The sequence below is a fragment of the Myxocyprinus asiaticus genome, chromosome 14, assembly GCF_019703515.2.
Source record: "Myxocyprinus asiaticus isolate MX2 ecotype Aquarium Trade chromosome 14, UBuf_Myxa_2, whole genome shotgun sequence".
Classification (NCBI taxonomy): Eukaryota; Metazoa; Chordata; class Actinopteri; order Cypriniformes; family Catostomidae; genus Myxocyprinus; species Myxocyprinus asiaticus.
In genome coordinates this window covers 24963903-24987902 of record NC_059357.1, presented here as the reverse complement: position 1 = coordinate 24987902, position 24000 = coordinate 24963903, and the positions used below count along the sequence as shown (strand labels likewise).

The 24000-nt window shown below is 41.0% G+C and overlaps 1 protein-coding gene across 3 annotated transcripts in view; it reads right to left on the bottom strand.

The window, feature by feature from the left end:
- The window catches only part of LOC127451229 (protein kinase C beta type), a 237699-nt gene that overhangs the window by 110722 nt on the left and 102977 nt on the right, over positions 1-24000 (bottom strand). For all 3 annotated transcript variants that reach the window (XM_051715746.1, XM_051715744.1, XM_051715745.1), the window contains 4 exons: positions 19449-19560; positions 17706-17834; positions 4592-4748; positions 4296-4430 (listed from right to left, as the gene is read on the bottom strand). In XM_051715746.1, the coding sequence (XP_051571706.1) occupies positions 4296-4430; positions 4592-4748; positions 17706-17834; positions 19449-19560 (533 nt within the window). The remainder of the gene's footprint in view (positions 1-4295; positions 4431-4591; positions 4749-17705; positions 17835-19448; positions 19561-24000) is intronic.

Genomic DNA, 24000 nt, shown 5'->3' with positions numbered 1-24000 from the left:
TTTCTGCTTTGCAGAATATTTCTCAAATCCTCAATACAGTTTGAGGATGAAGTCTCCATTCGCCCGGTATTACCCCTTGCCATGACAATAGGTCTGTGCCATAATTCAGGCAGCCTGGGACATATGTTGCTCTCAGGGAGAGGAGATGATGCTCACTCCATAGGAGGAGGTGATGCGTCAGTCTCAACAGTGGTGAATGAATTCCGCCTTGGCAGTTTATATATGCCACCGCCATAAACCCCAATGCTTTTTGAAACAGATTCAGTGGTAGTGTTCTCCCCAGTTTGAACTGAGACAGACACTGTAGAATGGCCTGATCGCGCTCGCTCGTGAGGTGCGCATGCCCGCTCGGGAGTGGAGGTGGACTCCCAAAAAGGAGATTTGTTGGCTGGGGGAGAGCATGCTATTCGCACTGAGGCCCAAGCTGTTTAGATATTCAAGCAGTAAGTCTCTGTGCTGGCATAACAGAGCCTCTGATTGTGCAAGTAACAGCCAATCATTGAGGTAGTTCAAGATGCGCATGCCGCTCAGTTTCAGATGGGCGGGAACCGCATCGCTGCACTTTGTGAACGTGCGAGGAGCCAGAGACTGTCCAAAGGGCAGGACTTTGAATTGATACGCTGTTCTCTCGAACACAAATCTCAAAAACATCCTCTGATATCATACAATTTGGATATGAAAGTACGCATCCTTCAGATCTATTGACGCAAACCAATTGTGTGGGCGCACATTACGATAAGAATGAATGCTTTGTGAGTGCGCGATTCAAATGTCCCCAAAAGAAGCCCATCATCTTTCTTTGGGACAAGAAAATAATGGCTGTAAAACCCTTTTTGGGCTTGATAATTTGGCACAATCTCTATCACGCTTTTCATGAGGAGACTGTGTATTTCGGCTCTTAACGGGGTGGCCGGCGTACAAATTGGATTGTATAACCATGTTTGATCATTTTTTGCACCCATTCTGAAATACCCTTTAAGGCTCGCCACACGTCCACGTAACGGGACAGGGGAATTTGGTTTGCTCACCATATGATATAATGCGTCGCTCACCATAGGGAAGCGGTTGTGCATATTGTGTGGGCTCTGAAGAGGAAAAGGCTCTTTATTGAGAATGTGTGAGCATCTCGTGCATTTGCAACGAGGGCTGTATTCTTTTTTGGATTTATTGGTTTTGCATATAAGGGCTGTTCCACCGGCACAAGGCGGGTGCTGATACGGCTGCTTCCGTTTGGGCCACAGCTTGCGTGGCCTCACCGGTGGCTCAGGCAGCAGGTATGGGGATTTTAGTCGGGTGCTGGCTTGAAACAGAGCGAGGGCAAACTGCCTGTGATGTACTTCATTTTGGCATAAAGTGTTTCATAGCTTGTGATTGCTGCGGAGTTGTGAAGTAACGCTCAGCAAACTTATTCACAGAGCCGCCAAAGAGGCCAGCTGAAGACATTGGAGCATCCAACAGAATGGCTTTTTCCCTATCACTCATTTCTATGAGGGTCAGCCATACAAGTCATTCCAGAACTACCAGGTTGCCCATGGACTTGCTGATGGCCTGCGCAGTGACTTTCGTGGCACGCAGCGCTAAGTCTATAGCGGTGCGGAGCTCTTTGAATGTCTCTGGATCGAAGCCTTGCTCGTCCATTGGCTTGAGGAACTTGGCTTGAAATACTTGGCACACCGCCACTGTGTGGAGTGCTGATCCAGCTTTGTCCTGCTGCTGAATAAGCTTTTCCAGCCAGTGCGGATGTTTGTCGACAAGGCTTTGAAGAATGTATGGGGCGTGAATTCCATGCCCAGTTACTCACTGGGCAGTGGTGTGCTGCTACTGCCTCCTCCACAGGGGGTAGTTGGGCATATCCGTTTTCTTCCCCGTGATCCACATTAGAGAGGATGGCGTCACTGCACGAGCGTGCTGAGAGGGGCGCACAACAGGACTTGGACAGTTTGTTATGAACTTCAGGGAAGAATGGGTCAGATTTGTGGATCGCGGCCTCTTGACGGACTGCAGGAACCATTAATCGAGGCAAGACTGTTCAGGTTCGTCTGGGGGAGGCCACTTGAGGTGAAGCTCTTCGACCGTCCTTATAAGGACATAGAGCACCTTCCTGTCAGTGGCACATGCACACTCCTCACCCTTGCTGGAGGGAGAGGCGGCAGCATCATCTACTGACCACTCGCCTGATGCAGCGAGAGACATGATATCGTCATTATCAACCCCAGCATCAGAACTGCTGAAAAAGACGAGGCCACGCTCTCTTTCAGAGGGCCGGAGCTCATCTCACACATAGCGTATCGGCAAAGATGCGCCTCGTGGAGATTGAGGGGCTCGTGGGCATGTACTGGCATGAGGATCACCTCAAATTCATCCTGCTCGGCCTTGCGGCCCTGCCATGCTTCCTCGTGTGAGTCCTCGGGCATCACAGAAGAGGTGGGTGGGAGGGCACGTGAGACTGAACGTCCCTCAGAACGAGGGCAATTCGTGAGTGTAGTGTCTTGAGGCTCATGCCCTCACAGTGAGGACAGTCTGTCTCCGTGAGAGCTGACTCTGCGTGGGCGTGGCCCAGAGAGTTAATGCAGCTATCATGCTGATCTGACGGCGGGATGTGCCTCTAGCACAAGGAACACTTACGGAAAGACATCTTTAAAAAGACGCGAACGTGTAAGCGACACTTTTAGATAAATAAATACATAAATAAATATACATTTATATTTATATCATACAATACACAATACACAATATGCAATTGCTTTGTAAGGATACACAACACCTTCTGAAGTGCTGCTGGGAATCAGGATGCTGAGGCCCGTTCACCAGCGTAGCGTCAATCGGCGAGGTGGAGTGATGTTCGCTGGAGCACTGCAGGGGAGAGGAGAGTCTTCTTGTTCCTTATTGAAGGAAGAAATTCTGAGGAAATGGTGTTTGTGCACCTGTTTTTATAGTGGACAGCTTCGCACCAAAACAGGCAAGGCTCAAACACCATAACCAATATTAGAATATTGGCATTATTGTAAAGAGGTTTCAACTAGGTCATGTAAGAAGGCACTCCCCATATGCGTTAATAAACACAATGTCAAGTGTACTGAGTCATAAGGGAACTATTTTAAACAGCATTTTGCTAATTATGTCACATTCGGCTTTTATGGTTTCATAGTAATTGACAGACTACATGAAATACTTGTACTTTTAAAAATTAATTTGTCACAATGCAGGACCACTTAAAAAGAACTTGTAAGGCAAAGGGATGATGTAAAATGGCAAAAAAATAAAATAACCTTTCCCTTGTACATTATTATACATTTTAACCTAAAATTTTTATGTTGATAAAAAAAAAGTCCCTGGACATGTATTGCGCAATGACCCACATACTTGCACTGAACACAACATGAGGCAAGTTTCTCAAATATAGAACTTATAAAAAGCAACTGAAAACAGGCAGGGAGAATAAACAAATGACAAAGTGAGGACTGCATGTAAAGGTGTATTGGAACTTTCTCATTTAAACCCACACTGTAGGTTTTGTCACTTTAACTGCTTTACTACAGCATGTTTAAGCATTCACAATGGGCTCGTACAGATACAAAAATGTACACACTCAGACACCCCAGCTGACAGTTACTAAGCTGGAGAAGAGAGGCGGTTAGCGGCATTCGAGCAGGGACGCAAGTGTGGGAGAGCAGAAAACAGTAGTGGAGAGCACAACTTCGGAGGGAAAAAAGACTTTTTCCGGACATCTAATCTGATTAGACAAGCGAAGTTCCAAAAGTGCTGATATTTAGCATGCAACATTTGATCCTGCTTTAGCTTGGCCATTTTTGCTCATTTTTATTTGTGCAACAAAAACAGACAAAATGAATGGCCATATTGTGTCTAAAATATAACTTGACATTAACTTCCTGTTTGTAGAACTGATGTATAAAATAATATTTAAAATGTAATATTTTGCAAATTGCTGTTGTATCTAGTTATGACTTTATTACCTCTGTAGACACCAGTTACATGTAGCTGTTAGAAATACTGAATTTTTTATAGGTAACACCCAAAATTGTTCAGATTGAGAACTTTATTTTGAAGAAATATATAAATAAATAACATAAATTGATCTTTTTTTATGGTTAGAATAAACAAACGCCCTCATAAAGGTAAAAATGCAAATGCAAATATTGTGCCTTAATATATAAGTTCATTAATGATACTGGTATGTATGCGTGTGTGTGTCTACTATATCTACATCTACTATTATGTAATAAATATTTGCAATTTATATGTAGCTTGCCAAAAAGGACAACAGGCCTCCTCACCATCCATCCACTCCTTGCTTCTGAAGCTCAGAGATGCCGAAAGACAGAGAGCCCATAAAGTCGTTCCGGCTGGTCAAGTCCCAGTCCCAGATCTCCACAGACAGTCTGCGGTCTTTGTCTGACTCTTTCAGATTACTGTAACACATAGAAAGCAAAGAATTCAAGCTGACAGAGAACATTTGATTTTGCATTTCCCACACAAACAAATTACTGATCTTTTGGCCATACCAGTATTGTCTAGTGAGAACAATGAAATGGTGGGTGGAGAGAGGCTCTGTAACAGAGAGCTTCCTTACAATGTGAAGGTCTCGTTCCACGTGGGATTCAGGCAGCACTTGATGGTCTTGGTCTTCTGTTTGCTCTCGCTCTTTGGGTCAGGGATGAGTTTTAGTTTGACATAAGGATCGGATAGGCCATTGGGGTCCATGGGAACCAGGTTCTTTGCCTCTTTAACTATAATGTAGAATATAACAGATATACATAAAAATATATATTTATTACAGACACTTAAAGGCCTAAAAGAGTAGTTTAGACTATATAATTTCTGTATTTTATCTCTTAATTTACTGTGAAATAATGGCTGATTGAATTTTTATGTTGATCCTTAAACACCCTAGTCCTCAACAAAAATAACGTTTTGTTGGACTTTTTTGTCCAAAAAGCACATATCAACTTAAAGGGATCATTTATTCTGTCATAATTTACTCAAAACCATATAACATACTTTTGTTTGTTGAGCACAATAGGCAGCTCTAGGTAGAACGTTAGCCTAAGTCACCATATACTTTCATTGCCACTGTTTTCCATGCAACCAAAATTAATGGTGACTAAGGGGTCGCTAACACCGAACGCATTTTTGCATTCGTCCGTGCCGTTTTCCAATTGTTTTTCTATGTAAACAAGCTAGACGAATGTCTTTGGCCATTGAGCTGCGCCGCACTGTTTTCTAGCATCAGGAGTGTTGCATTTTTAGACACTATGTCGTTCTTACTGTTCAACTGCTTAAAAAACATCTCGAGACACATGCTTTCCACTCTTTTCATGGCGCTGTGACTTGCTTTATTTGCACAAGAACAATTTCGGTCTGAACAGCCCCTATAAACAGGGCTCTATGCTAACATTTCTGTTTAGGAGCGCTCGTGCCCCAAAGAGAACATTTTTAGGGGCATAGTGAAAAATTTAGGAAGATCTTTATCTTGTTTTTTTTTTTTTACTGTTTATGTGTCACAACACAACATATATATGCGCAAGCAGGCATTAAAGGTGCTATATGTAATATTTTTACAGTACTAAATCATAAAATGACCATAATATGTCATTAGAGAATTAGGAAACATGCTAAGTTGAAATATTGGCTTCTCCAATAACAATGCTACAGCCAGTATATTCTACTTTGAAGTTTCCATTCCGGGCTGGAATTTCTGTTTTGGCCTGTGTGTTCCCGCCCACTGCCCACTCACCAATAGTATTTCAACACTGCCAGGTTGCCATATTTGAACAAGTTTGCAGGCAAACACAGCGCGCTGCAGCCATGGAAGCCAGCAAACGAACTGGATCAGAGATAACAGATTCCACCTGACCTAAAAAGCCTCGCCATCCATCTAAAAACCACCAATGCCAGAGGCGTAGTAAAACAAGGATAAATATTGGAGATGCCTTTGGAAGATGGAGACAGCTTTAAGCCCAGAAATCCTTTAAAACATTCTGGCAACCCACATGAGCTTCGAGTCAGGGACGGGGCAGACAACTCTCCAATATTTTGAATTTGGACTGCAGTACCCATTTTAAACGCTTGTTGTCAATCTTACATATAGCACCTTTAAGAATTACTAAAGAATTCAGAAACAAAAAATACACTAGATACATGACAAAGGACATTAGACACCTCTGATAAACCTTTTTCAAGTTTTTTTTTAGTTAACCAACAACATCAGCCCTGACTGATCACCTTTATGAACATCTTATAAATAAAAATATATTCTTCTTCTTAACTTATTAGTTTTACATAAACATTCATATATACTGTATATGAAACTTTCATAACTTTTTGAATGTACAGTAGTTTAAACAAATAATCTGTATATGCTGTTTTTTATTGTTCTTCCATGTAAACAAATGCTAGACGACCGTCTTTGATCGTTATCGCTACTTTTTAAATACATCCGTCATTTACAAAATTTAAAAATACTGACAGATAATTCAAATGCTGTCCATCATTTTGACATAAAAACAAGCAAGAAACTCCAATAAAACAATCTTCACGTGGTATATCTGCCTATGCTGCTTCACTCACTTTCGGTCTCTGCGAGTGAGAAAACAGCGAAATGCAAAAATGATAGAAGTTGTTCTATATACTGTTATATGCATTTGAGAGTTTTTATTCTGATGGTACTATATAAGTTCCTAATTCAGGTGTCAGATGTCACTTGCACCGGTGCGCCTAGATAATTATTTACATTCACACGCAGTAATTTTCACTAACAAATGCGAGTGAAACGTTCGCATTGTAGAGCCCTGATAAGGCAAGCATTCTGCCTGACATCAGTAATTGTGTTCCACGGAAAGAAGTTATAAGGGTTTGGAACAACACAAGGGTGAGTAAATGATGACAGAATTTTCCTTTTTGGGCGAACTATCCCTTTAAGAACTGTTTTTATAGCAGATCTGACACAAAAACAAAGCCTTTACTGTTAAATCCCTACACAGCCAAAAATGGCTGTTAGAAAATAAGATATAAATAATATGTTTAGTGAGGTTTGTGCTTTAAACAAGTGAAAAAATGTCTAATAGAACAAGACAAAATACTTCTATACTCAAGATGTATTCACTAAAATCAAGTGGTAAAATCATAAGCAATTTGCACCTCAGGTAAAATATGTTGTTTTGGATGTCCAGGATGTTTTTACTGGAAAAGAAGATACTGATTGAGAAATCTTGAGATGTATGAACACATTACCCCACAAAAGCACTACACTGCAGTCCTCTGATGTGTCTGTCAGTCATTTATACATGTGTCCCATGAGCCCTCAGCCCAGTGTGAGGTTCTGAATGCACACAAACTATCCCAGTAATTGGGGTTGACCTCAGCACTTGACCAGTACAACAATTAATGCAGGAGGCTGCTGTGGCCTTGAGATTTGAAGCTAGTGTAATTTCCATAATGAGTGGTGTGTGAAGGTAGGCTTAGCTGTTCATTAAGTGTACTGCAGTACAAAGACAGAGATAGAGACAGGCATCTGCCGTCATGCACACAAGGTAGGATTTATTTCAATAGCTAATAAATGTTACACACAACATGTTCGTTCAGAAACCCCTCCACACAGAGCAATTAAGAAAGCAGGATGACTGACCATGCAAGTGTATTTGCATGCTGATATCACAAGCTTTGACCTATGATGAGCTTTGTGCTGTATACTCTCTGTTTTGTGAAAGGCAATATGAGAGATGTAGATACTCGCAACAATGTTACCCAGTTGATTAAAAAATACTGAGCTCAATAACACAGCTGTGTATAACACAGTTAATCATTCTCACAAAGAAATAAGAGGCTGTGGGAATATAAATGTGATGTAATTAAAGTCTTGTTGATTGTTAATCCGGTTCCTGCTTCCTCCTTTCCTGATAAACAAGAGGCTTGTCTGCCACACTGATGCCGAAACCCGGGACTGGAGGAATGCACGCCGTCAGAGAACCCTCACCGCTGACGGAGGATCATGACACCGAGGAGAGGACTGCCATCTGCCAGGGCACAGAGGAGCCCGCTGCCTTCCGCCAGGAGGTGGAGGAGCCAGCTGCCATCCGCCAGGAGACAGAGTCGCCGCTGCCATCTTCCAGGAAAATCCAGTGCCATCGCCCTGCGTTGCGGAGGATTGTTGGACAGCTTGCTGAGGACCAAATGGCGGCATGGTCGGTAACTGGAGGTTTATTTTTTCATTTATTTTCTCTCTCTCTCTCTCTCTCTCTCAGGCTCTCCTGCTCTCTTTCTCTCTCCCCTCTCCCACCCCTCATCCTAACCAGGTTCCCTACCAAGCAGGGAAGATCAGCCGGCAGTGGAGTCAGTCAGGCCGGATGTTTCCCCGGCCTGAATCGGGCGTTGGGGGTATGTGACGAGGAGGAGGGCGTGGCCGGGCCGTGAGGATGCATGCCCGGTGCCGAGTTGCTCAATCAGCTGGAGATTGAGGAGCCGAAGACGCAAGAGAGAGAGAGAGACATACACACGCGGCCGCTCTGTGTGTGTGTTTTTATGTTTCAGTTCAGCATTTTATGTTGTAATTAAAGTCTTGTTGATTGTTAATCCGGTTCCTGCTTTTTCCCAATGAAAAAGAGGCTTGTCTGCCACAATAATTAATGTTGTTTTCTGCAAATATTTAAGCTCTATTGCCCACTCTTGGTAAAAAACAGAACTGCAACTCAACTGCTTTTGCTCCAAGACCCAGATTTTACACCAAATTGTGACCAAACACATTTGTTCATCAAATAAAAGCAAACAAAAATGTCCTTTAAAAGCAAACATTGACAGGACAAAAATTAATTGCACAAAGCACATTTTGATCAGAACAAACCATATTTTGTTGCAAATGAACCCACAAACTGTTCTCTGGCTGATCTGTTTGGCGAGTCTGTTTGCTGATGTTCATCAAGGTGAGAGCTCAGTCTTGTATTACACCATTGAATTACGGACCCTGGCGGCTGCTTGTGACTGGAATGATGGGGCACTGTGGAGCCGTTTTCTGCATGGACTCTCTAATCAGATCCAGGATGAGATCTATGTTATGGATCTGCCTTCCGGGGTGGATGACCTAATTGACTTGACCATTCGAGTGGATAATTGGCTCACCATTCACCGACACCATTGCTGTGCCCATTGCTCAGAGGAACTCTGTATTGCAAACAAACGGCTCTATTCTTTCTTGGAGTGGCTTTTGACATAAGGAGTGTTTGGGATAAGCTCTGTCTCCTGTCTCTGTTTCTTCTTCTGTTTTTCAAGACGAGCTGATAGATCTGACTAGTGTTCCTGTTGAATACCATAATCTCAGGAGGGTGTTCAATTGGTCCAGGGCTGCATCTCTCCCTCCGCATCGCCCCTATGACTGTGCCATTGACCTCCTGCCTGGTGCTTCTCCATCTCGGGGGCAAATGTATTCCTTGTCAGCCCCTGAGCATGAGGCCATGGAGAGGTACATTAACGAGTCTCTGGCAGTCAGCCTCATCCATCCCTCTTCGTCTCCGGCAGGTGCGGGGTTCTTCTTTGTGGAGAAGGATGGTTCGCTGTGTCCCTGCATCAATTATCGAGGGCTGAACAACATCACTGTTAAGAATAGGTATCCATTACCTTTGATGACTTCAGCCTTCGAGTTGTTGCAGGCGGCGACCGTCTTTTCAAAGCTGAACCTCACTTGGTGCATATTAGGGAGTGGGATGAGTGGAAGACAGCATTCAACTTACCCACGGGGCACTTTGAGTACATGGTGATGCCTTTTGGGCTCACCAATGCTCCAGCTGTCTTCCAGGCTCTGGTTAATGACGTGCTGCATGATTTGGTGAATCAGTTTGTGTTTGTGTATCTTGATGATATACTGATCTTCTCCCAGTCTCTCCAAGTACACATTCAGCATGTCTGCCAGGTCCTGCAGAGGCTGCTAGAGAACCACCTTTTCATCAAGGCAGAGAAGTGTCAGTTTCATGCACAATCAGTTCTGTTCCTTGGGTTTGTAATTTACATGGGGGGAATCTGTGTGGATCCATCCAAGGTTAGGGCTGTTTCTGGTTGGCCAACCCTGGACTCCCACAAGGCCCTGCAGAGGTTCCTGGGGTTTGCCAACTTTTTTCGGTGCTTCATTAAGAATTATAGTCAGGTTGCTGCTCCTCTGACTGATCTCACTTCCACCAAGGTTCAATTTAATTTGTCACCACAGGCTCAAGCGGCTTTTGATAAATTGAAATCCATGTTTTCATCGGCTCTGGTTCTTACTATTCCTGATCTGGCTTTGCTATTTTTGGTGGAGGTAGATGCGTCAGAGGTTGGGATAGGGGCGGTTCTATCACAGCATTCCCCCAGGGATGGAAGGACTCACCCTTGTGCCTTTTTCTCCCATCATTTGTTGCAGGTGGAACAGAACTACAACATCGGTAATAGGGAGCTGTTGGCAGTTAAGATGGCCCTGGAGGAGTGGCGTCACTGGTTGGAGGGAGCTAAGGAGCCATTTGTGGTCTTGACCGACCATGAAAACCTTGGGTATATTTGCTTAACTTAGAAGCTGAACTCTCGGCAGGCCCGCTGGGCACTCTTCTTTGAATGGTTCAACTTCTCATACCGACCTGGCTCCAAGACTGTAAGCCTGATATGCTCTCTCGCATGTTTCAGGACTTGGAGCGGTCGGATGCCCTCGACACCATTCTGCCACAGGATAGGGTGGTGGCCGTGGTGTCGTGGGCAGTCAAGGCTTGGGTTAGGTGAGCGCTGAGATCGATGACTGTCCCGAGGTGGTGACCAGAGAGTCTGTTGTTTGTTCCCAGGTCAGTCAGGGCCGCCATTCTCCAGTGGGGTCACACCTCCAGAGTGGTCTGTCACCCGGGAGTTAGAAGGACTGCAGCGCTGGTTCACCAGAGATTCTGGTGGTCGGGTTTTTTGGAGGATGTCTGCCGGTTCGTGGGGGCCTGTTTGTGCCATTAGTAAGTCCTCCAATCGCCACCTGCTGGCCTCCTTCAACCTCTACCCATCCCCTCCTGCCCCTGGTCACATATCACCCTTGATTTTGTATGTGGTCTTTCCCCATCCAAGGGGAATACGGTGGTGCTGATGGTTGTGGACTGGTTTCCAAGGCAGCCCACTTTATTCCCCTTCCCAAACTGCCCTCACCCCAAGAGACGGCAGTTGCTGTCGTGGATCACGTCTTCTGAATTCATGGCCTTCTGGTTGACGTGGTCTCCGACAGGGGTCCTCAGTTTGTCTCCCACTTCTGAAAGGAGTTTTGCCAGCAGTTAGGGGCTTCAGTTGAACTGTCTTCCGGGTTCCACGCTCAGACCAATGGTCAGACTGAGCGGGCCAACCAGAACCTTGGTAGGATGCTCCGGTGCCTGGCCTCTCAGAATCCTGCCTCCTAGAGTCAGCAGCTCAACTGGGCTAAGTATGCTTACAACTCTCTCCCGGTGTCATCCACGGGGCTGTCCCCCTTTCCAGTGTTGTTTGGGTTAAAAACCACCTCTCTTTCCCTCCTAGGAGCTGGATGCCTCGATTTCCTCTGTCCAGTCATTCATCAGACGCTGCCAACGGACCTGGAGGTGGGCGAGGGAGGCCCTTGTCTGGGCGGGGGAACGCACTAAGGCTCAGGCCAATGCCCACTGTTCAGTTTCTCCTGTCTACGTGGTAGGCCAGAAGGTCTGGCTTTCTACTCGGGACCTTCCCCTTAAGTTTCTGGCACGCAAACTTGCCCCTCGCTTTGTCGGTCCCAATCCCATCACCAAGGTCCTGAGTTCAGTCTCTGTCAAACTCAAATTACCACCTCCTCTCAACAGGGTTCACCCTGCATTTCATGTTGCCCGCATTAAACCCATCATTCGTTCCTCCCTTAATTCCTCTCCCCCCTGCCTCCTCCACAGATCATTGATGTTGTTCCTGCCTATACTGTCCAGAGGCTGCTGGATGTCAGGAGGAAGGGCAGTGGTTTCCAGTATCTGGTTGACTGGAAGGGATACGGACTGGAGGAGAGGTGTTGGGTCCCAGCCCAGGGTACTGTCAGGTTCTCTGACTGATCTGTTTGGTGAGTCTGTTCTGTTCCCATATTCCTTTTGTTTTTCCTTGTTTTCATTTGCCATGTGCTGGCAGCTGGTGTTTCCCTGCAGGGTTTGCAGCCCTGCTAGCCCATTGTCTGATTTGCATCACCTGTGTCTTGTTTTGTTCATTACACTCCCTCCCTGTTTAACTCTGTTGTGTGTGTTGTCTTGTGCCAGATTGTCTTGTGCATTCAGCCAAGCTGTTGTGCTTCATCTGTCGGTCGGCCAGTTTGTTTGTTGTATTTTCTTCTGCCTTGCCTGTTTGTTTCCTGCCATCCCAGACATCTCTGCTATACCCGGTCATCAGTCTCACCATTTCCCTTCTGGTCCCTCGCTGTTCTCCCCTGGTTGAGTCTCCTGTGGATTAAAACCTACCTCTCAGTCTGCTCTGGTTTCATCGGTTCCTGTCTGCCCCCATGCTCTTCTCCACTGGCAGTTCTACTCTCCAGTTGGTCAACAGGTTCTCCTGGTGGCTTCCCGGAATCTTCTTCCGGCCAGCTCTTCAGCGGCTCACCCCTCAGTCCCATCCACTCCACTTCCCAGGACTTCCTACAGCCACACTCACCATTCTCAACTCCCTGGTTCCCCTTGGTGGTTTCGTTGTGGTCAGCCGCCTCATCTCCACAGTTTTGCTTTAAGTTGAGAACCCAATTAACTGTTTGTTTGAAGTGCAGTGGTTGAGTCCTCTTTGTTCCTCCCCTAACAACAAACAATATTCATTTTTTATTTCTCTTTCTATTATTTAATCTTGTTCTTTTGTTTGCTTTTGTTCATTTGCTCTTGTTCAAAAGATTGCTTCTCTCTTTTGTTCTTTCTCCCTTTGTTTTTTCACTCTCATTTGTTCCTTTGTTCGTGCATTCTTGTTTGATTGTTAATTCATTCTTCAGCATTCTCTATTTTTTCTTTCTTTTTTCTTTCATTCTTGTTTGTTTCCTTTCGTTCTTGTTCTTTCGTTTGTTCTCATTCATTTGTTCTTTCTTCCTCTTGTTTGTTCGTTCATTTACGTTCTATTAATTTGTTCTCGTTCTTTCATTCGCTTTCGTTCTCATTCATTTGTTCTTTATCTCTTTTGTTCTTTTTTATCCTTTGTTGTTACACTCTTGTTTGTTCCTTCGTATATATTTGTTCATTCTTACCTTTTTCTTTTTTGTTCTTTTTTGCTCTTTCATTCGCTTTCGTTGTCATTCTGTCTTTCATTGTTTTATTTGTTTTCAATCATCCATTCTTTTCTTTTTTCATCGTTCTCTCTTTATCTTTTCTGTCTTTACTTTTTTGTTCTTTCTTTCGTTGTCATTCTGTCTTTCATTGTCCTTTGTTCTATTTGTTGTTTGTTTTCATTCATCCGTTCTTTGTATCTTTCTTCATCATTCTCTCTTTACATTTTTCTTTCTTTTGTCTCTTTCTCTCTTTATATTTTTATTTCCTTACTCTTTTCTCTTTCCTTTTCTCCTTATTACTCCTTTCTCTTATTTTTTTCTTTTTTCTTTCTTTCTATTGCTCGTTCTCATTCATTTGTTCTCATTAGTTTGTTCTTTCTCTCTTTTGTTCTTTCTCGTTCATTCAACTATTGTTTGTTTTTTCATTCATCCACTTTTGTCTCTTTCTTCATCATTCTCTCTTTATCTTTTTCTCTTTCTTTTTTGTCTCTCTCTCTCATCTTTTTCTTTTCTTACTACTTTTCTCTTTGCTTTTCTCCTTATTCTTCTTATCTTTCCATATCTCCTTCTTATTTTTTCCCTCTTATTTTTTTCTTTCTTCTGTTATTTCTCGTTCGTTCTTTAACTATCGTTAGTTTTTGTTTATTTTTTCCTTTCGTTCGCTTTTGTTCATTCTTTCTTGTTAATTTGGTTTTTCTTTTGTTTTCTTTCTCCCATTGCTTTTTCACTCTTGTTCGTTCTTTTGTTCTTGCTGTTCATTTTTTTCTCTTTCTCACTCTCTTTAGTTCTTACTCTATTCATCGTTCTCTTTATTTTTTCATCTTTTTCTCTTCATCTTTCTTTCTTTTATTTCTTTTTTGTTTGTTCATTCCCTTCATTCTAGTTATTTTGTTTGTTCTAATTCTTTCGTTCTTTTGTTTGTTTTCATTCTTCCATTCTCATTCGTTTGTTCTTTCTTTCTCTCTTTTGTTCTTTTTCTAGTTTGTTTGTTCTTTCCATTGCATTCTTTTAATTCATTCTTCTTTTGTTCACTCTCATTCATTTTTTCTCATCCGTTTGCTTTATCTTTCTCTCTTTTGTTCTCTTTCATTGTTTATTCATTTTCATTCATCCATTTTTTCTTTCTTGTTTTCATCGTTCTCTCTTTCTCTTTTTTCTCTTTTTCTTTTTCTTTATCTCTTTCCTCCTCCTTACACTTTTTCTCTTTCTTACTTTTTTCTCTTTCTTACTCTTTTTTTCATTTCTTTCTTTCTTTTTTTTTCTTTCTTTCCCAATACGGCTAGCTTCTACTAAGTCAGAGATGAATTTGTGCCAAAATACAATAAAGTTTGATTGGATGAATTTAGCATCAACTACAAAACACATGAGAAGTTTTACTCCTCTCTTTTAAAAGTTAATAAGCTTATTCATTTAGCTAATCTAACTATTCACAATTATATGCTTGTATTTACCATTGTTTTTTACCTTCCATCCGCAACTCTAGCAGAACAAACCTGCAGTTGAGAGCCACTGCTCAAAATAAACATACTGGTCATTCATGGTAGGACCCTTAACTGCTCCAGACCTGTCCCAGGAGTCTATAAAGCTGATTTAAGTGGAAGATAATTAAATCTTCATTCACAAACAGATGCCACATAACAACTGCTGACATCAAACTAAACATGGTCAGCAAGTGTGCTTCATGCCCATTTATCAACCAGCACGTGATCTGGTGGTTAAACAGAGGGTGAGGGAGAGAAAGACAAGGTGGAAAGGACCTTTCAGAGGCAGAGCGGACGCCGTGTTTTCATCCAGGTATTGGTCAGTTCATTAGCTTTAAGTGACAAGCCTTTGAGGTTCATGACAGGAAGTGCCCTCATTCATCTTTCCGTACGCTCAGCAAATCTGTACTGCCATTGCATGTCTTCTTAAGTCTCTCAAGTCTTGAGGAGGACGAGCGCATGTGTAAATGTTTTCAAACACTTACTGTTTCTTTAAATAAAATTTGGTTTGTAATTATCTTCCATCCATAACATGCATGAAAGGAAATCAATCCTGCAAACCTAGTATTTGAGTTTTTAGAAGAAAATTAAAAATACAGTACACCCCTTTGAATTTGTTCATTTATGCATGTTCTCTTTCATTACAGGACTGTAATTTTTACATTTACAACAAAAATGCACTATAGTGTATTTCATACAGCAATGTATGAACATCTCTGATCAATTGTCGCTAAAGGTCTTACAGATATAAAGTTATCTTAATTAACTTAAGTTAAATCAACTAACTCTTTTATTCATTTCCATTGGCTATAGTTCATTACATTCTTACTTAAAATATAATGTTACAGTTACAGCGGAAGTGCAAATGCTCACAACATTTAGAGGAGCTGTGGTGTTCCCACAGGGACACATGATTGAATCTGGTCTGCATGTTAATAAAAAATGACAACACAAAATAATATTTAATATTATTAGAAGGGATCAAGTAGTGTCAAAAATTAACTCTTTTAGTAAGGGTCAATATTTGCTCCCTGAAATTGATTTTCAGGGGCATTTTAACTTTTTTACCTTTCCATCTGTATAAAAACACACAGCATTTCATATTTTCTGTTCTCCATCTAAATAATAATAATAATAATTATTTAGTCCTAGAATAGAATTTTAAGCAATATATCAGATATAACAAAGAAAATAGAATAATTTATTCATTATTCAGAATTCATTTTTGCCCCCAAATTTTGAATTTCAGTGGTATTTGATAGCAATTTCTGACCCTGACTCAAAATGTGAGGCTTTCGTTCAAAGAGAACGATTGAACAGACAATGTTGCCCTCTGCTGGACACTTAAAGGAACATAATGTTCCTGCCTTCTCTTGCTGGATAACACAAAGGACTAAATGTACTCTACAGTACCAGCTTTAGAGCGCTTGTGCTTCTGTTTGTGTTGATACCAAGGAGAGACAGGAAGACTAATCATGCATTCTTGTGTTGTCATGAAGATTTGTAATGTATTATACGTTTGAGTAATCTTATAGAATTTCACAATGAGCTTGAATGCAGCATTTCACTCTGTCACTGTCTACAGGCTGCTGTTTGGACATTAGTGGTATTTTGTTTTTTTTGTTCCCTAGAAAAGAAAAGTTATTGTTTTTTTCTCACTGCCGGTCTTTTTATTTTATTTTTGACTGATTATAAGAAGGAAAGGTATACTTGACTACAACAGAAAAGTGGTGATCAGGCCTTTGAAGCTTAAAAAAGGAGATAAAGTCAGCATAAAAGTAATCCATAAGACTCCAGTGGTTTAATCCATGTCTTCTTAAGTAATCTAATCAATTTTGTGTGATAACAGACCAAAATATAACTCCTTTTTCACTGTACATCTTGCCATTGCAGTCTCTAGGTGTAATAATGATTTCAAGCTCCATTACACTTCCTAGTGCTTGATGCATACGCAGAGCACTAGATGGCACTTAGGAATTGTAATCGAGCTTGAAATAATGATTGCCAAGGAGACTGCTGTCAAGATGTACAGTGAAAAAGGAGTTATATTTTGGTCTGTCCTCACCCAAAACTAACTTGAGGACATGGATTAAACCACTGGAGTCAGATGGATTAAGTTTATGCTGACTTTATCTGCTCTTGGGAGCTTTTGGAGATCTGGTCACCATTCCCTTGCATTGTTTAGACCTACAGAGCTGAGATATTCTACTAGAAACCTTTGTTTGTGTTCAGCAGAAGAAACAAAGTCATGCACATCTGGGGTAGCATGAGGGTGAGTAAGTGATGGGACAATTTTCATTTGTGGGTAAACTATAATGAAAACAAAAAAACTGACATAGTCATTTTGATCCTATTCACTTGGCCAATGTCTTTGTTTTATTTTGCTGTGGTAGCCTGTACGGCTCTTTAAAAAACTGAAATAATTTGGTGAAGTGATATGGAACCGTTATACGGTCAAGACCTGGAACTACTTCATAGCCGTGTGTTTACTGGAAAATAATGGCACACCTAAGAATGTCAGTCAACCAATCAGAATCAAGCATTCAACAGCCCTGTGGTATAAGACTTGATTAATCCCCCTGAGGGGCAAATGTATTAGGATTTCAAAAGCACTGACACAGTGAATAAAGGTGTAAACATTTCCCACTGTCTGTGCTGCTTTGGATTCACCACTAGGAGGAATCAGACACTAGGAAATTACCTAAAAGCCCGGTGCACAGCAGGTACACTTCATACCTCAAGAGGATGTCCTAATATAAACCACCTTTTATTTTGCTTAATAATTTTCTGTTCCTCATTAAGAGTCACATAAAGTCATGTATGAGGTTATAAGATGTCCAGGTTTCACCAGTGAGTGATGCATTGTTTAGGAAGACAGGAGTGAGTGCTGTATAAAGTGTTTATTTTCATGCACATGTGTGCAGCAGTGAGGTTGTGTGTGTGTGTGTGTGTGTGTGTGTGTGTGTGTGTGTGTGTGTGTGAGGGCAGCAGTGACTCACTGCTGACGGTGAGAACGTTGTTCTTGATCTCTGCAGTGATTTGGATGCGGCCCCTCCTCTCAGTGTGGTCAGTCCCACACAGACTCGGCACATTGGCCACACAGCGCTTATGGATGTTCATCATGCAGTCTGGATAGAGGGAGACACAGAGTAAGAGGTGCTATAAAAGTACCCAAAATTCAAATGTGCTACTGACATACACAATTTGTAGTCACACACTGCACACACTTGAGTGCTTCAGATATTTTCTTGTGCTAAAAACTAGAAGCACTGCAAAGAACAGAACAGAATGCAGGAGTGTCGAGACATGTTTTTAAAGTTCGTTTAACTTGACACAGTGCCTAAAAAATGCTCCTGTGTGAGACGCTAAAAAAACAGCGAGACGCGGCATAGTGGTCAAAGATATTCATCTAGTCTTGTACATGTTTACTTAGAAAAACTATTGAAAAACAGTGTAGATGGACACAAAAACATTTGGTTTGAGCGGCCCCTTAGTCAGTTAGGTAGGACACAACTCTGACCAAGCACTTGGGTCTGCGTTCGCTTACTTATGTTAAGTATGTTTCTGGCCTAAAGGCAGTATCTCATGCATCCATCGCAGAAAAGGCAATCCCAAAATGTATTGCTTTGAATATGGTTATTATACACAAGATTATAAATATAGTTTAGTTAAACTGTAAGGTTTCAATTAGGATGCTTCCTAAGCAGTCGAGTAAACAGGATGCCTTGTTGTGTTCAAATACAGCCAGACAGCACAGCAGAACTAAATAGAATGCAGGGCCTTGAGACAAGTTTTTGTAAAAGTTGAACTTCTTTCAACTTGACAGGGCATCTTAAAAAAGCAATTTTCATGGTGCAAGGCGCTAAAAAACATTAAGACACATTGTCCTTGCAGCGCATGTTTACATGCAGGCAAAAATGCAAGAACGGGTCCTGTTCAATCGGCTCCTTCGAAGGTAGAATACAACACGCGTTTAAATATCAAACACTGTAACAGGCACTCAGTTATTTAAGCTACTTTTGAAAATTACTGCTAAACAAGCACAAACAAACTTCCAGAACAGACACACAATTGTACAGACACACCCACTCTAATCCCTCATGCAAAGGTGCACTTCTACACAGTTCAGTCAGAAGTGTGGCAGAGTGTAAGCTGTAGCTGGAGTGTAAACATTGTAGAGGGCCCTGGAGAAGACGACTCACACATTGGAAACTAAACAAAGGTAATTATAGCTCTCCCAGTCTGCAACCATAACAACTTTGTGTCAGGTTTCAGGTAAAGACACTGAGCACCGCAGCAAAGAGCATCTCTTCACTACACAACCTGTCTGTCATACTGTAATAAGAGTAAAAGGCTGCCGGAAAATATGCTGATATGCCACTGAATATTTTTAAGGCAACAATGAGGTATTGTAGACATGAATATTTGTGCCCTGGAGGCATAGACAGCTGCTAAATGAGTCAAGCATTTTGAATGTTTTATGTATTGGACACTGGATAAGAGGCTAGCTATGGTGAGATGGAAAATATATTTTCAGTCAGGTGATTTGTAAACCTGCCTTGCATGGATACATAACACACACAGATCACCCATCCATCACACTGCACAAAAAACTCACAGCCTGAGATCAAATTTGGCCTATGGAAACTTGTAATGCAGGGGCCTTAAACGGGGACTCCGCCAATTATTGTTTGGCCTTAAAAAAATGTATGTGTTAAACTAACAAGCGAGGAGATACTCACGGTCACATCTCATGCCCTGGTGGATGAGTCCGTACAGAAGAGAGCCGCAGTGGTCACAGAAGGTCGGGCTGGAGTACGTGTGCACCTTGAACTTGTGCTTACTGCGCGGATCCTTCAGAGAGGCATACAAAAAAGACAGCAGTGTTAGCTGTAAATAAGCATTACCAAACAAACTGTGAATTAAGGTTTACTGCAATAATCTCACTACGCTGTGCAAAACTGTATGCAAAAAAAATTTGCACTGGGAAGTACATTTGATAAATGCAGAAATGACTGTCAGATGCATAACAAGGCCACAGAGAAACTCAGGTATTTAACATGTTAAAAGCACAGGTGTGGCAAGGAGAAGTTGGTGAGAAACGCCAGTATATAGCTTAATGAAATATACAACATTCACCTTAGGACTTTTTTTGGCTATGGTTAAGAGGAAACCATTAGAAACTCTCCAGAAGTAACTACATTTATGAAAGCAAATGGACTGGAATTACATTCACAGACCATACGCACAATACATTTCACATGATATATACAACATATATTTATTATACTCCTCCTGATGGAAAATACCAACTAAAACCAGCCTAAAGCGGTTAGCTGGTCTCCTAGCCTGGCCAATCTATTTAGGCTGGTCCGTTTTTGCTGGTTTTAGAGGGGTGCTGGTTTTCCAACATAGTATTTTTATCTTGTTTTAAACATCTAAACAACTTTAAAACAAGATAGATTTCCTTGAGAAGCAAAATGGCATAAGATATTAAGTATTGTTTTCAGAGAATTGTTTGAGGTTTATGTAAAAAAAAAATAATAATAATAATTTTGTATTTACTTTTTTTTATGGCAAAAGCACAAAAAAAGAAACCTAATTCAAAGGGAAAACAAGTTGACTTTTCTTACCCAATTGACAATTTTTTTCCCCCTTTTCTAAGCACAAACATTGTTTAGCAGAGCCTACCTCCATTTGTTCAAGCCCAGTACAATCAACTATTAGCAAAACAAACTCCCTTCGTAGCCCCACAGGATTCTGTGGAGACAAATTAAATGTGGTTTAAAGAGAGAACCGTGTGGTGGTTTGTGCACTGCCAGCAGAAGTGACATTTTGGCAGGATGACACCTACGTTTTACTGGAGTACCAGGTCAGCAGGGCACTGGCAGTGAGCTGGAACACTGGCAAATTTAAGTACCCTTCCTGTTCCCCTCCCCCTGAAGCAATTCTATCCATTATTAATCAAGCAGGGGCTCTTTTCAAGATACCTATTCATAAGAAGTTGTTTTAACACTCTGAAAACGGCTCATGGCAGTGATGACACCAGCACAAAAATACAGCAGCATCTACCGCCTCTGGCCTGGGCGATCACACAGAGGCCCCATTGTGCATATGCACCACACGCAGGGTCCACAGGACTATGTTACATACTCTTACAGAGGAAAAATATATGGAATGAGAGGAGGTCAAAGTCCATTTACAGAGGCTGCTCTCACATCCAAGAGCGCACTGTTTAGGAAAGCAGAGGTGATAATAATGCTCTCGGCATGATGAAATGGAGAGAGGGAGTAGGTGGATGAGGCGAGAGAGAGAAGGAGAACAAGAGAGAAAAAGGTAAGGCTACATAATCAATCGGATTAAAATCTAAATCACAACACGGCCTTATGCATACTGCATACAGTCACACCAAAAGCCACACATAAAAATGAATGTCTTTGCATCATATTATACAAAACATTAAACCTAAAAGCATTTATTTGAAAGAAATGTAGCATTAATACACTTTAAGCAAAACATTGCACAAAAAGTTTGCTAGGTTTCAAATTCTAAAACATTGTTCAAAATTAAAAGTATTTGGACACTTCCTGGTTGTCAAAAAAGTGTTGAACTACACCTGTGATAACTCTGCTAGGAAACCTGTGTGAACTTAAAAGAACTGACATCCACTAAAAATAGCCTTGAGACTAGTTGGTTAAAAGTTGCCACTTTTGGGGTCTCTGTACTTCAAAGTGAAGGTGTGGCACTCTGTTTTATCTGTTGTCTACTACAGTATTTCTCAACTGGTGACCCAAAAATGGGTTGCAGGTCTGTTGGGATTAGGGCTGGATATTGCCTGGCATCTATTACAATACACGTCATGTTTCAATATATTGCGATACATCACAATATCGTAATTTGATACATTTACGAATCAATTCCAATTTCAATTCCAATTAATTTGGGTATATTTCAGTTATATATTGATGTCTGATGAAGAGAATGTAGCTCAAAACATCACATTTCTGTCTCTTGGTGAGCTCATTAAATTGATTTGGAAGTAACAGTGTGCCAACTTTGTTGTGTGTTGTTTACATTAAATGAATACACAAATAGTTGAATATAAATATCGATCCATGGATCTAAAGTACCGATACAAAATCATGAGAAAAAGTATCGCAATATATAGATTTTTGATTGAATCGACAGAGCCCTAGTTGGGATAGGGTCGCAGACAGCAGGGAAAGAACAATGCCAGGGTTCCTCCTTCATTAAAAAGGAAGAACCCTGGCATTGCCGAAGCCAAAAATTTGGGCCGCCGAGGCAAATGTAATGATATTCATCTCGCGTTAGGAGCTTTAAATGAGCCGGAGGAAGTCAAACTTCTTAGATAGCCACGATATGCTAAACAGCACTGAGGAGGAAAAGAGACAAAACACGTCAAAATAAAGGCTTTTCAAATTACACCTCATCTTACTTACTAAAAATAATCACGATTTTACAGCAGTATCAGTAACTGTGGAATTTTAAAAAAATTATAGTTTCATATGAAATAATCTATTAGGTTAAATCTATTAGACCTTGTTTATATTACAACTGTGGCAGTTGTACAGTAGTTGAAGTTTCTAAATAAGTTTAGGCTAATATTTTTTTCATAACAAATACTATAATTTGGGGATTTTTATTTATTTAGTTATTTTTAGAAAGACTAGCTTCACTTACCAAACCACAGTAATGATGAGCCATCCATGGTATTACCTATGCATATGGCATTGCACTGTAACTACTGTATAAGGGCAAGTTCATAAAGCGATTTAAAGTCTGAACCTCCAAACTTATGGACATATTTTGGACAGTTTTTCTCCTTTGTAATATTTTTCTGTTTGAATGTTTGAAAAATAAATATAATAGGCTCATAAAAATAAAAAGGCTAATCAACTTTTAAAAAAGGGGGAACAGAAAAAAAAAATAATGGCCCCATATAGGCTGCTGAACGACAGTAACACTTGGAATTCAGTCCAAAAAATGTTGTCTCATCTGACCATGAAGGATTCTGATGGCATGTGGCAAAAAGTTTTATGGTCAGATGAGACAAAAACTGAACTTTTTGTACTGAACTCCAAGCACTATATTTGGAGAAAACCAAACACAGCATTGATCTACTGGAGTCGCATGGATTACTTTTATGCTGCCTAAATGTGACTTTTGGACCGTCAAAGTGCTGGCACCCGTGTACTTGCATTATAAGTACCTGACAGAGCTCTATCTTCTTCTAAAAATCTTCATTTGTGTTCTGCTGAAGAAAGAAAGTCATACACATATGGGATGGCATCAGGGTAAGTGAATAATGAGAGAATTTAAATTTTTGGTTGAACTATTCCTTTAAATCCAGGGGTATAATCACTTTTCAAATCAAAATCACATTTTATTCTAGTTTTTCATCTTTTATAAATTTTTGAAACTGTTGCCTTTTTTTTTTTTCGTTACTTGAATGTTGTAAGGTAAAATTTGTAAATAAAGCTGGAAAAAATTTATTTTGAGTTCAGGCTCTAAGACAAATAAAAGTGACTATTCCAGAGGGGTATGATGATTTTCTATAGGCACTGTACATAGTTTAACGCTTAAAAAAACCCCGCAATTAATGCAGTATACTTTTTTCATTTCCTAAAACTAAAATTGCCATATATAAATTATAAGGAGGTACACACTCGACTTAATTGCATATCCTATCACAGAAACTGATTGTGTGGCGCAGGGTAAGCTTATTCATTACGCGACACATGTCCCGGGCACAATAAATATGGGAGCGGATTTACTGTACAGAAAATGAAGACTTCACCTACAAGTGGCGAGACAGGTGTGGGAAAGATATGGGCAAGCTGCCATACTGTATCTCTTTGCATTGCCTGAAAACACACACTCACTGTCATCTTAACCATTGTCAAAAGTGAAACCGCGTGAGAGAGACTCCGCGTGTGTACAATAGAGATTGAACGGCAGCCAGACAAAATAATAGTTTTGACATTTCAATCTTCAGCAAATTAAACATGTAAACTTACACTTGAATCAAAGATGTATATAGTACCTGTGAAAATGTGTCTAATTAACTCTATCTGCCAAAAACTGAACATTTTAACAAGTTCATATTTAAATTAGGGCTGTCGATTTAACGTGTTAATTCAGTGCGATTAATTATATAAAAAAATATCGCAAGTAATCATGTCCCCAGACCGTGATAAGGAATATTACTTTCATCTGATCAATTCAAGTTTGAAGTACCACCTGTTTTCTTCAGGGGGCAGTAAGCGAAACTTC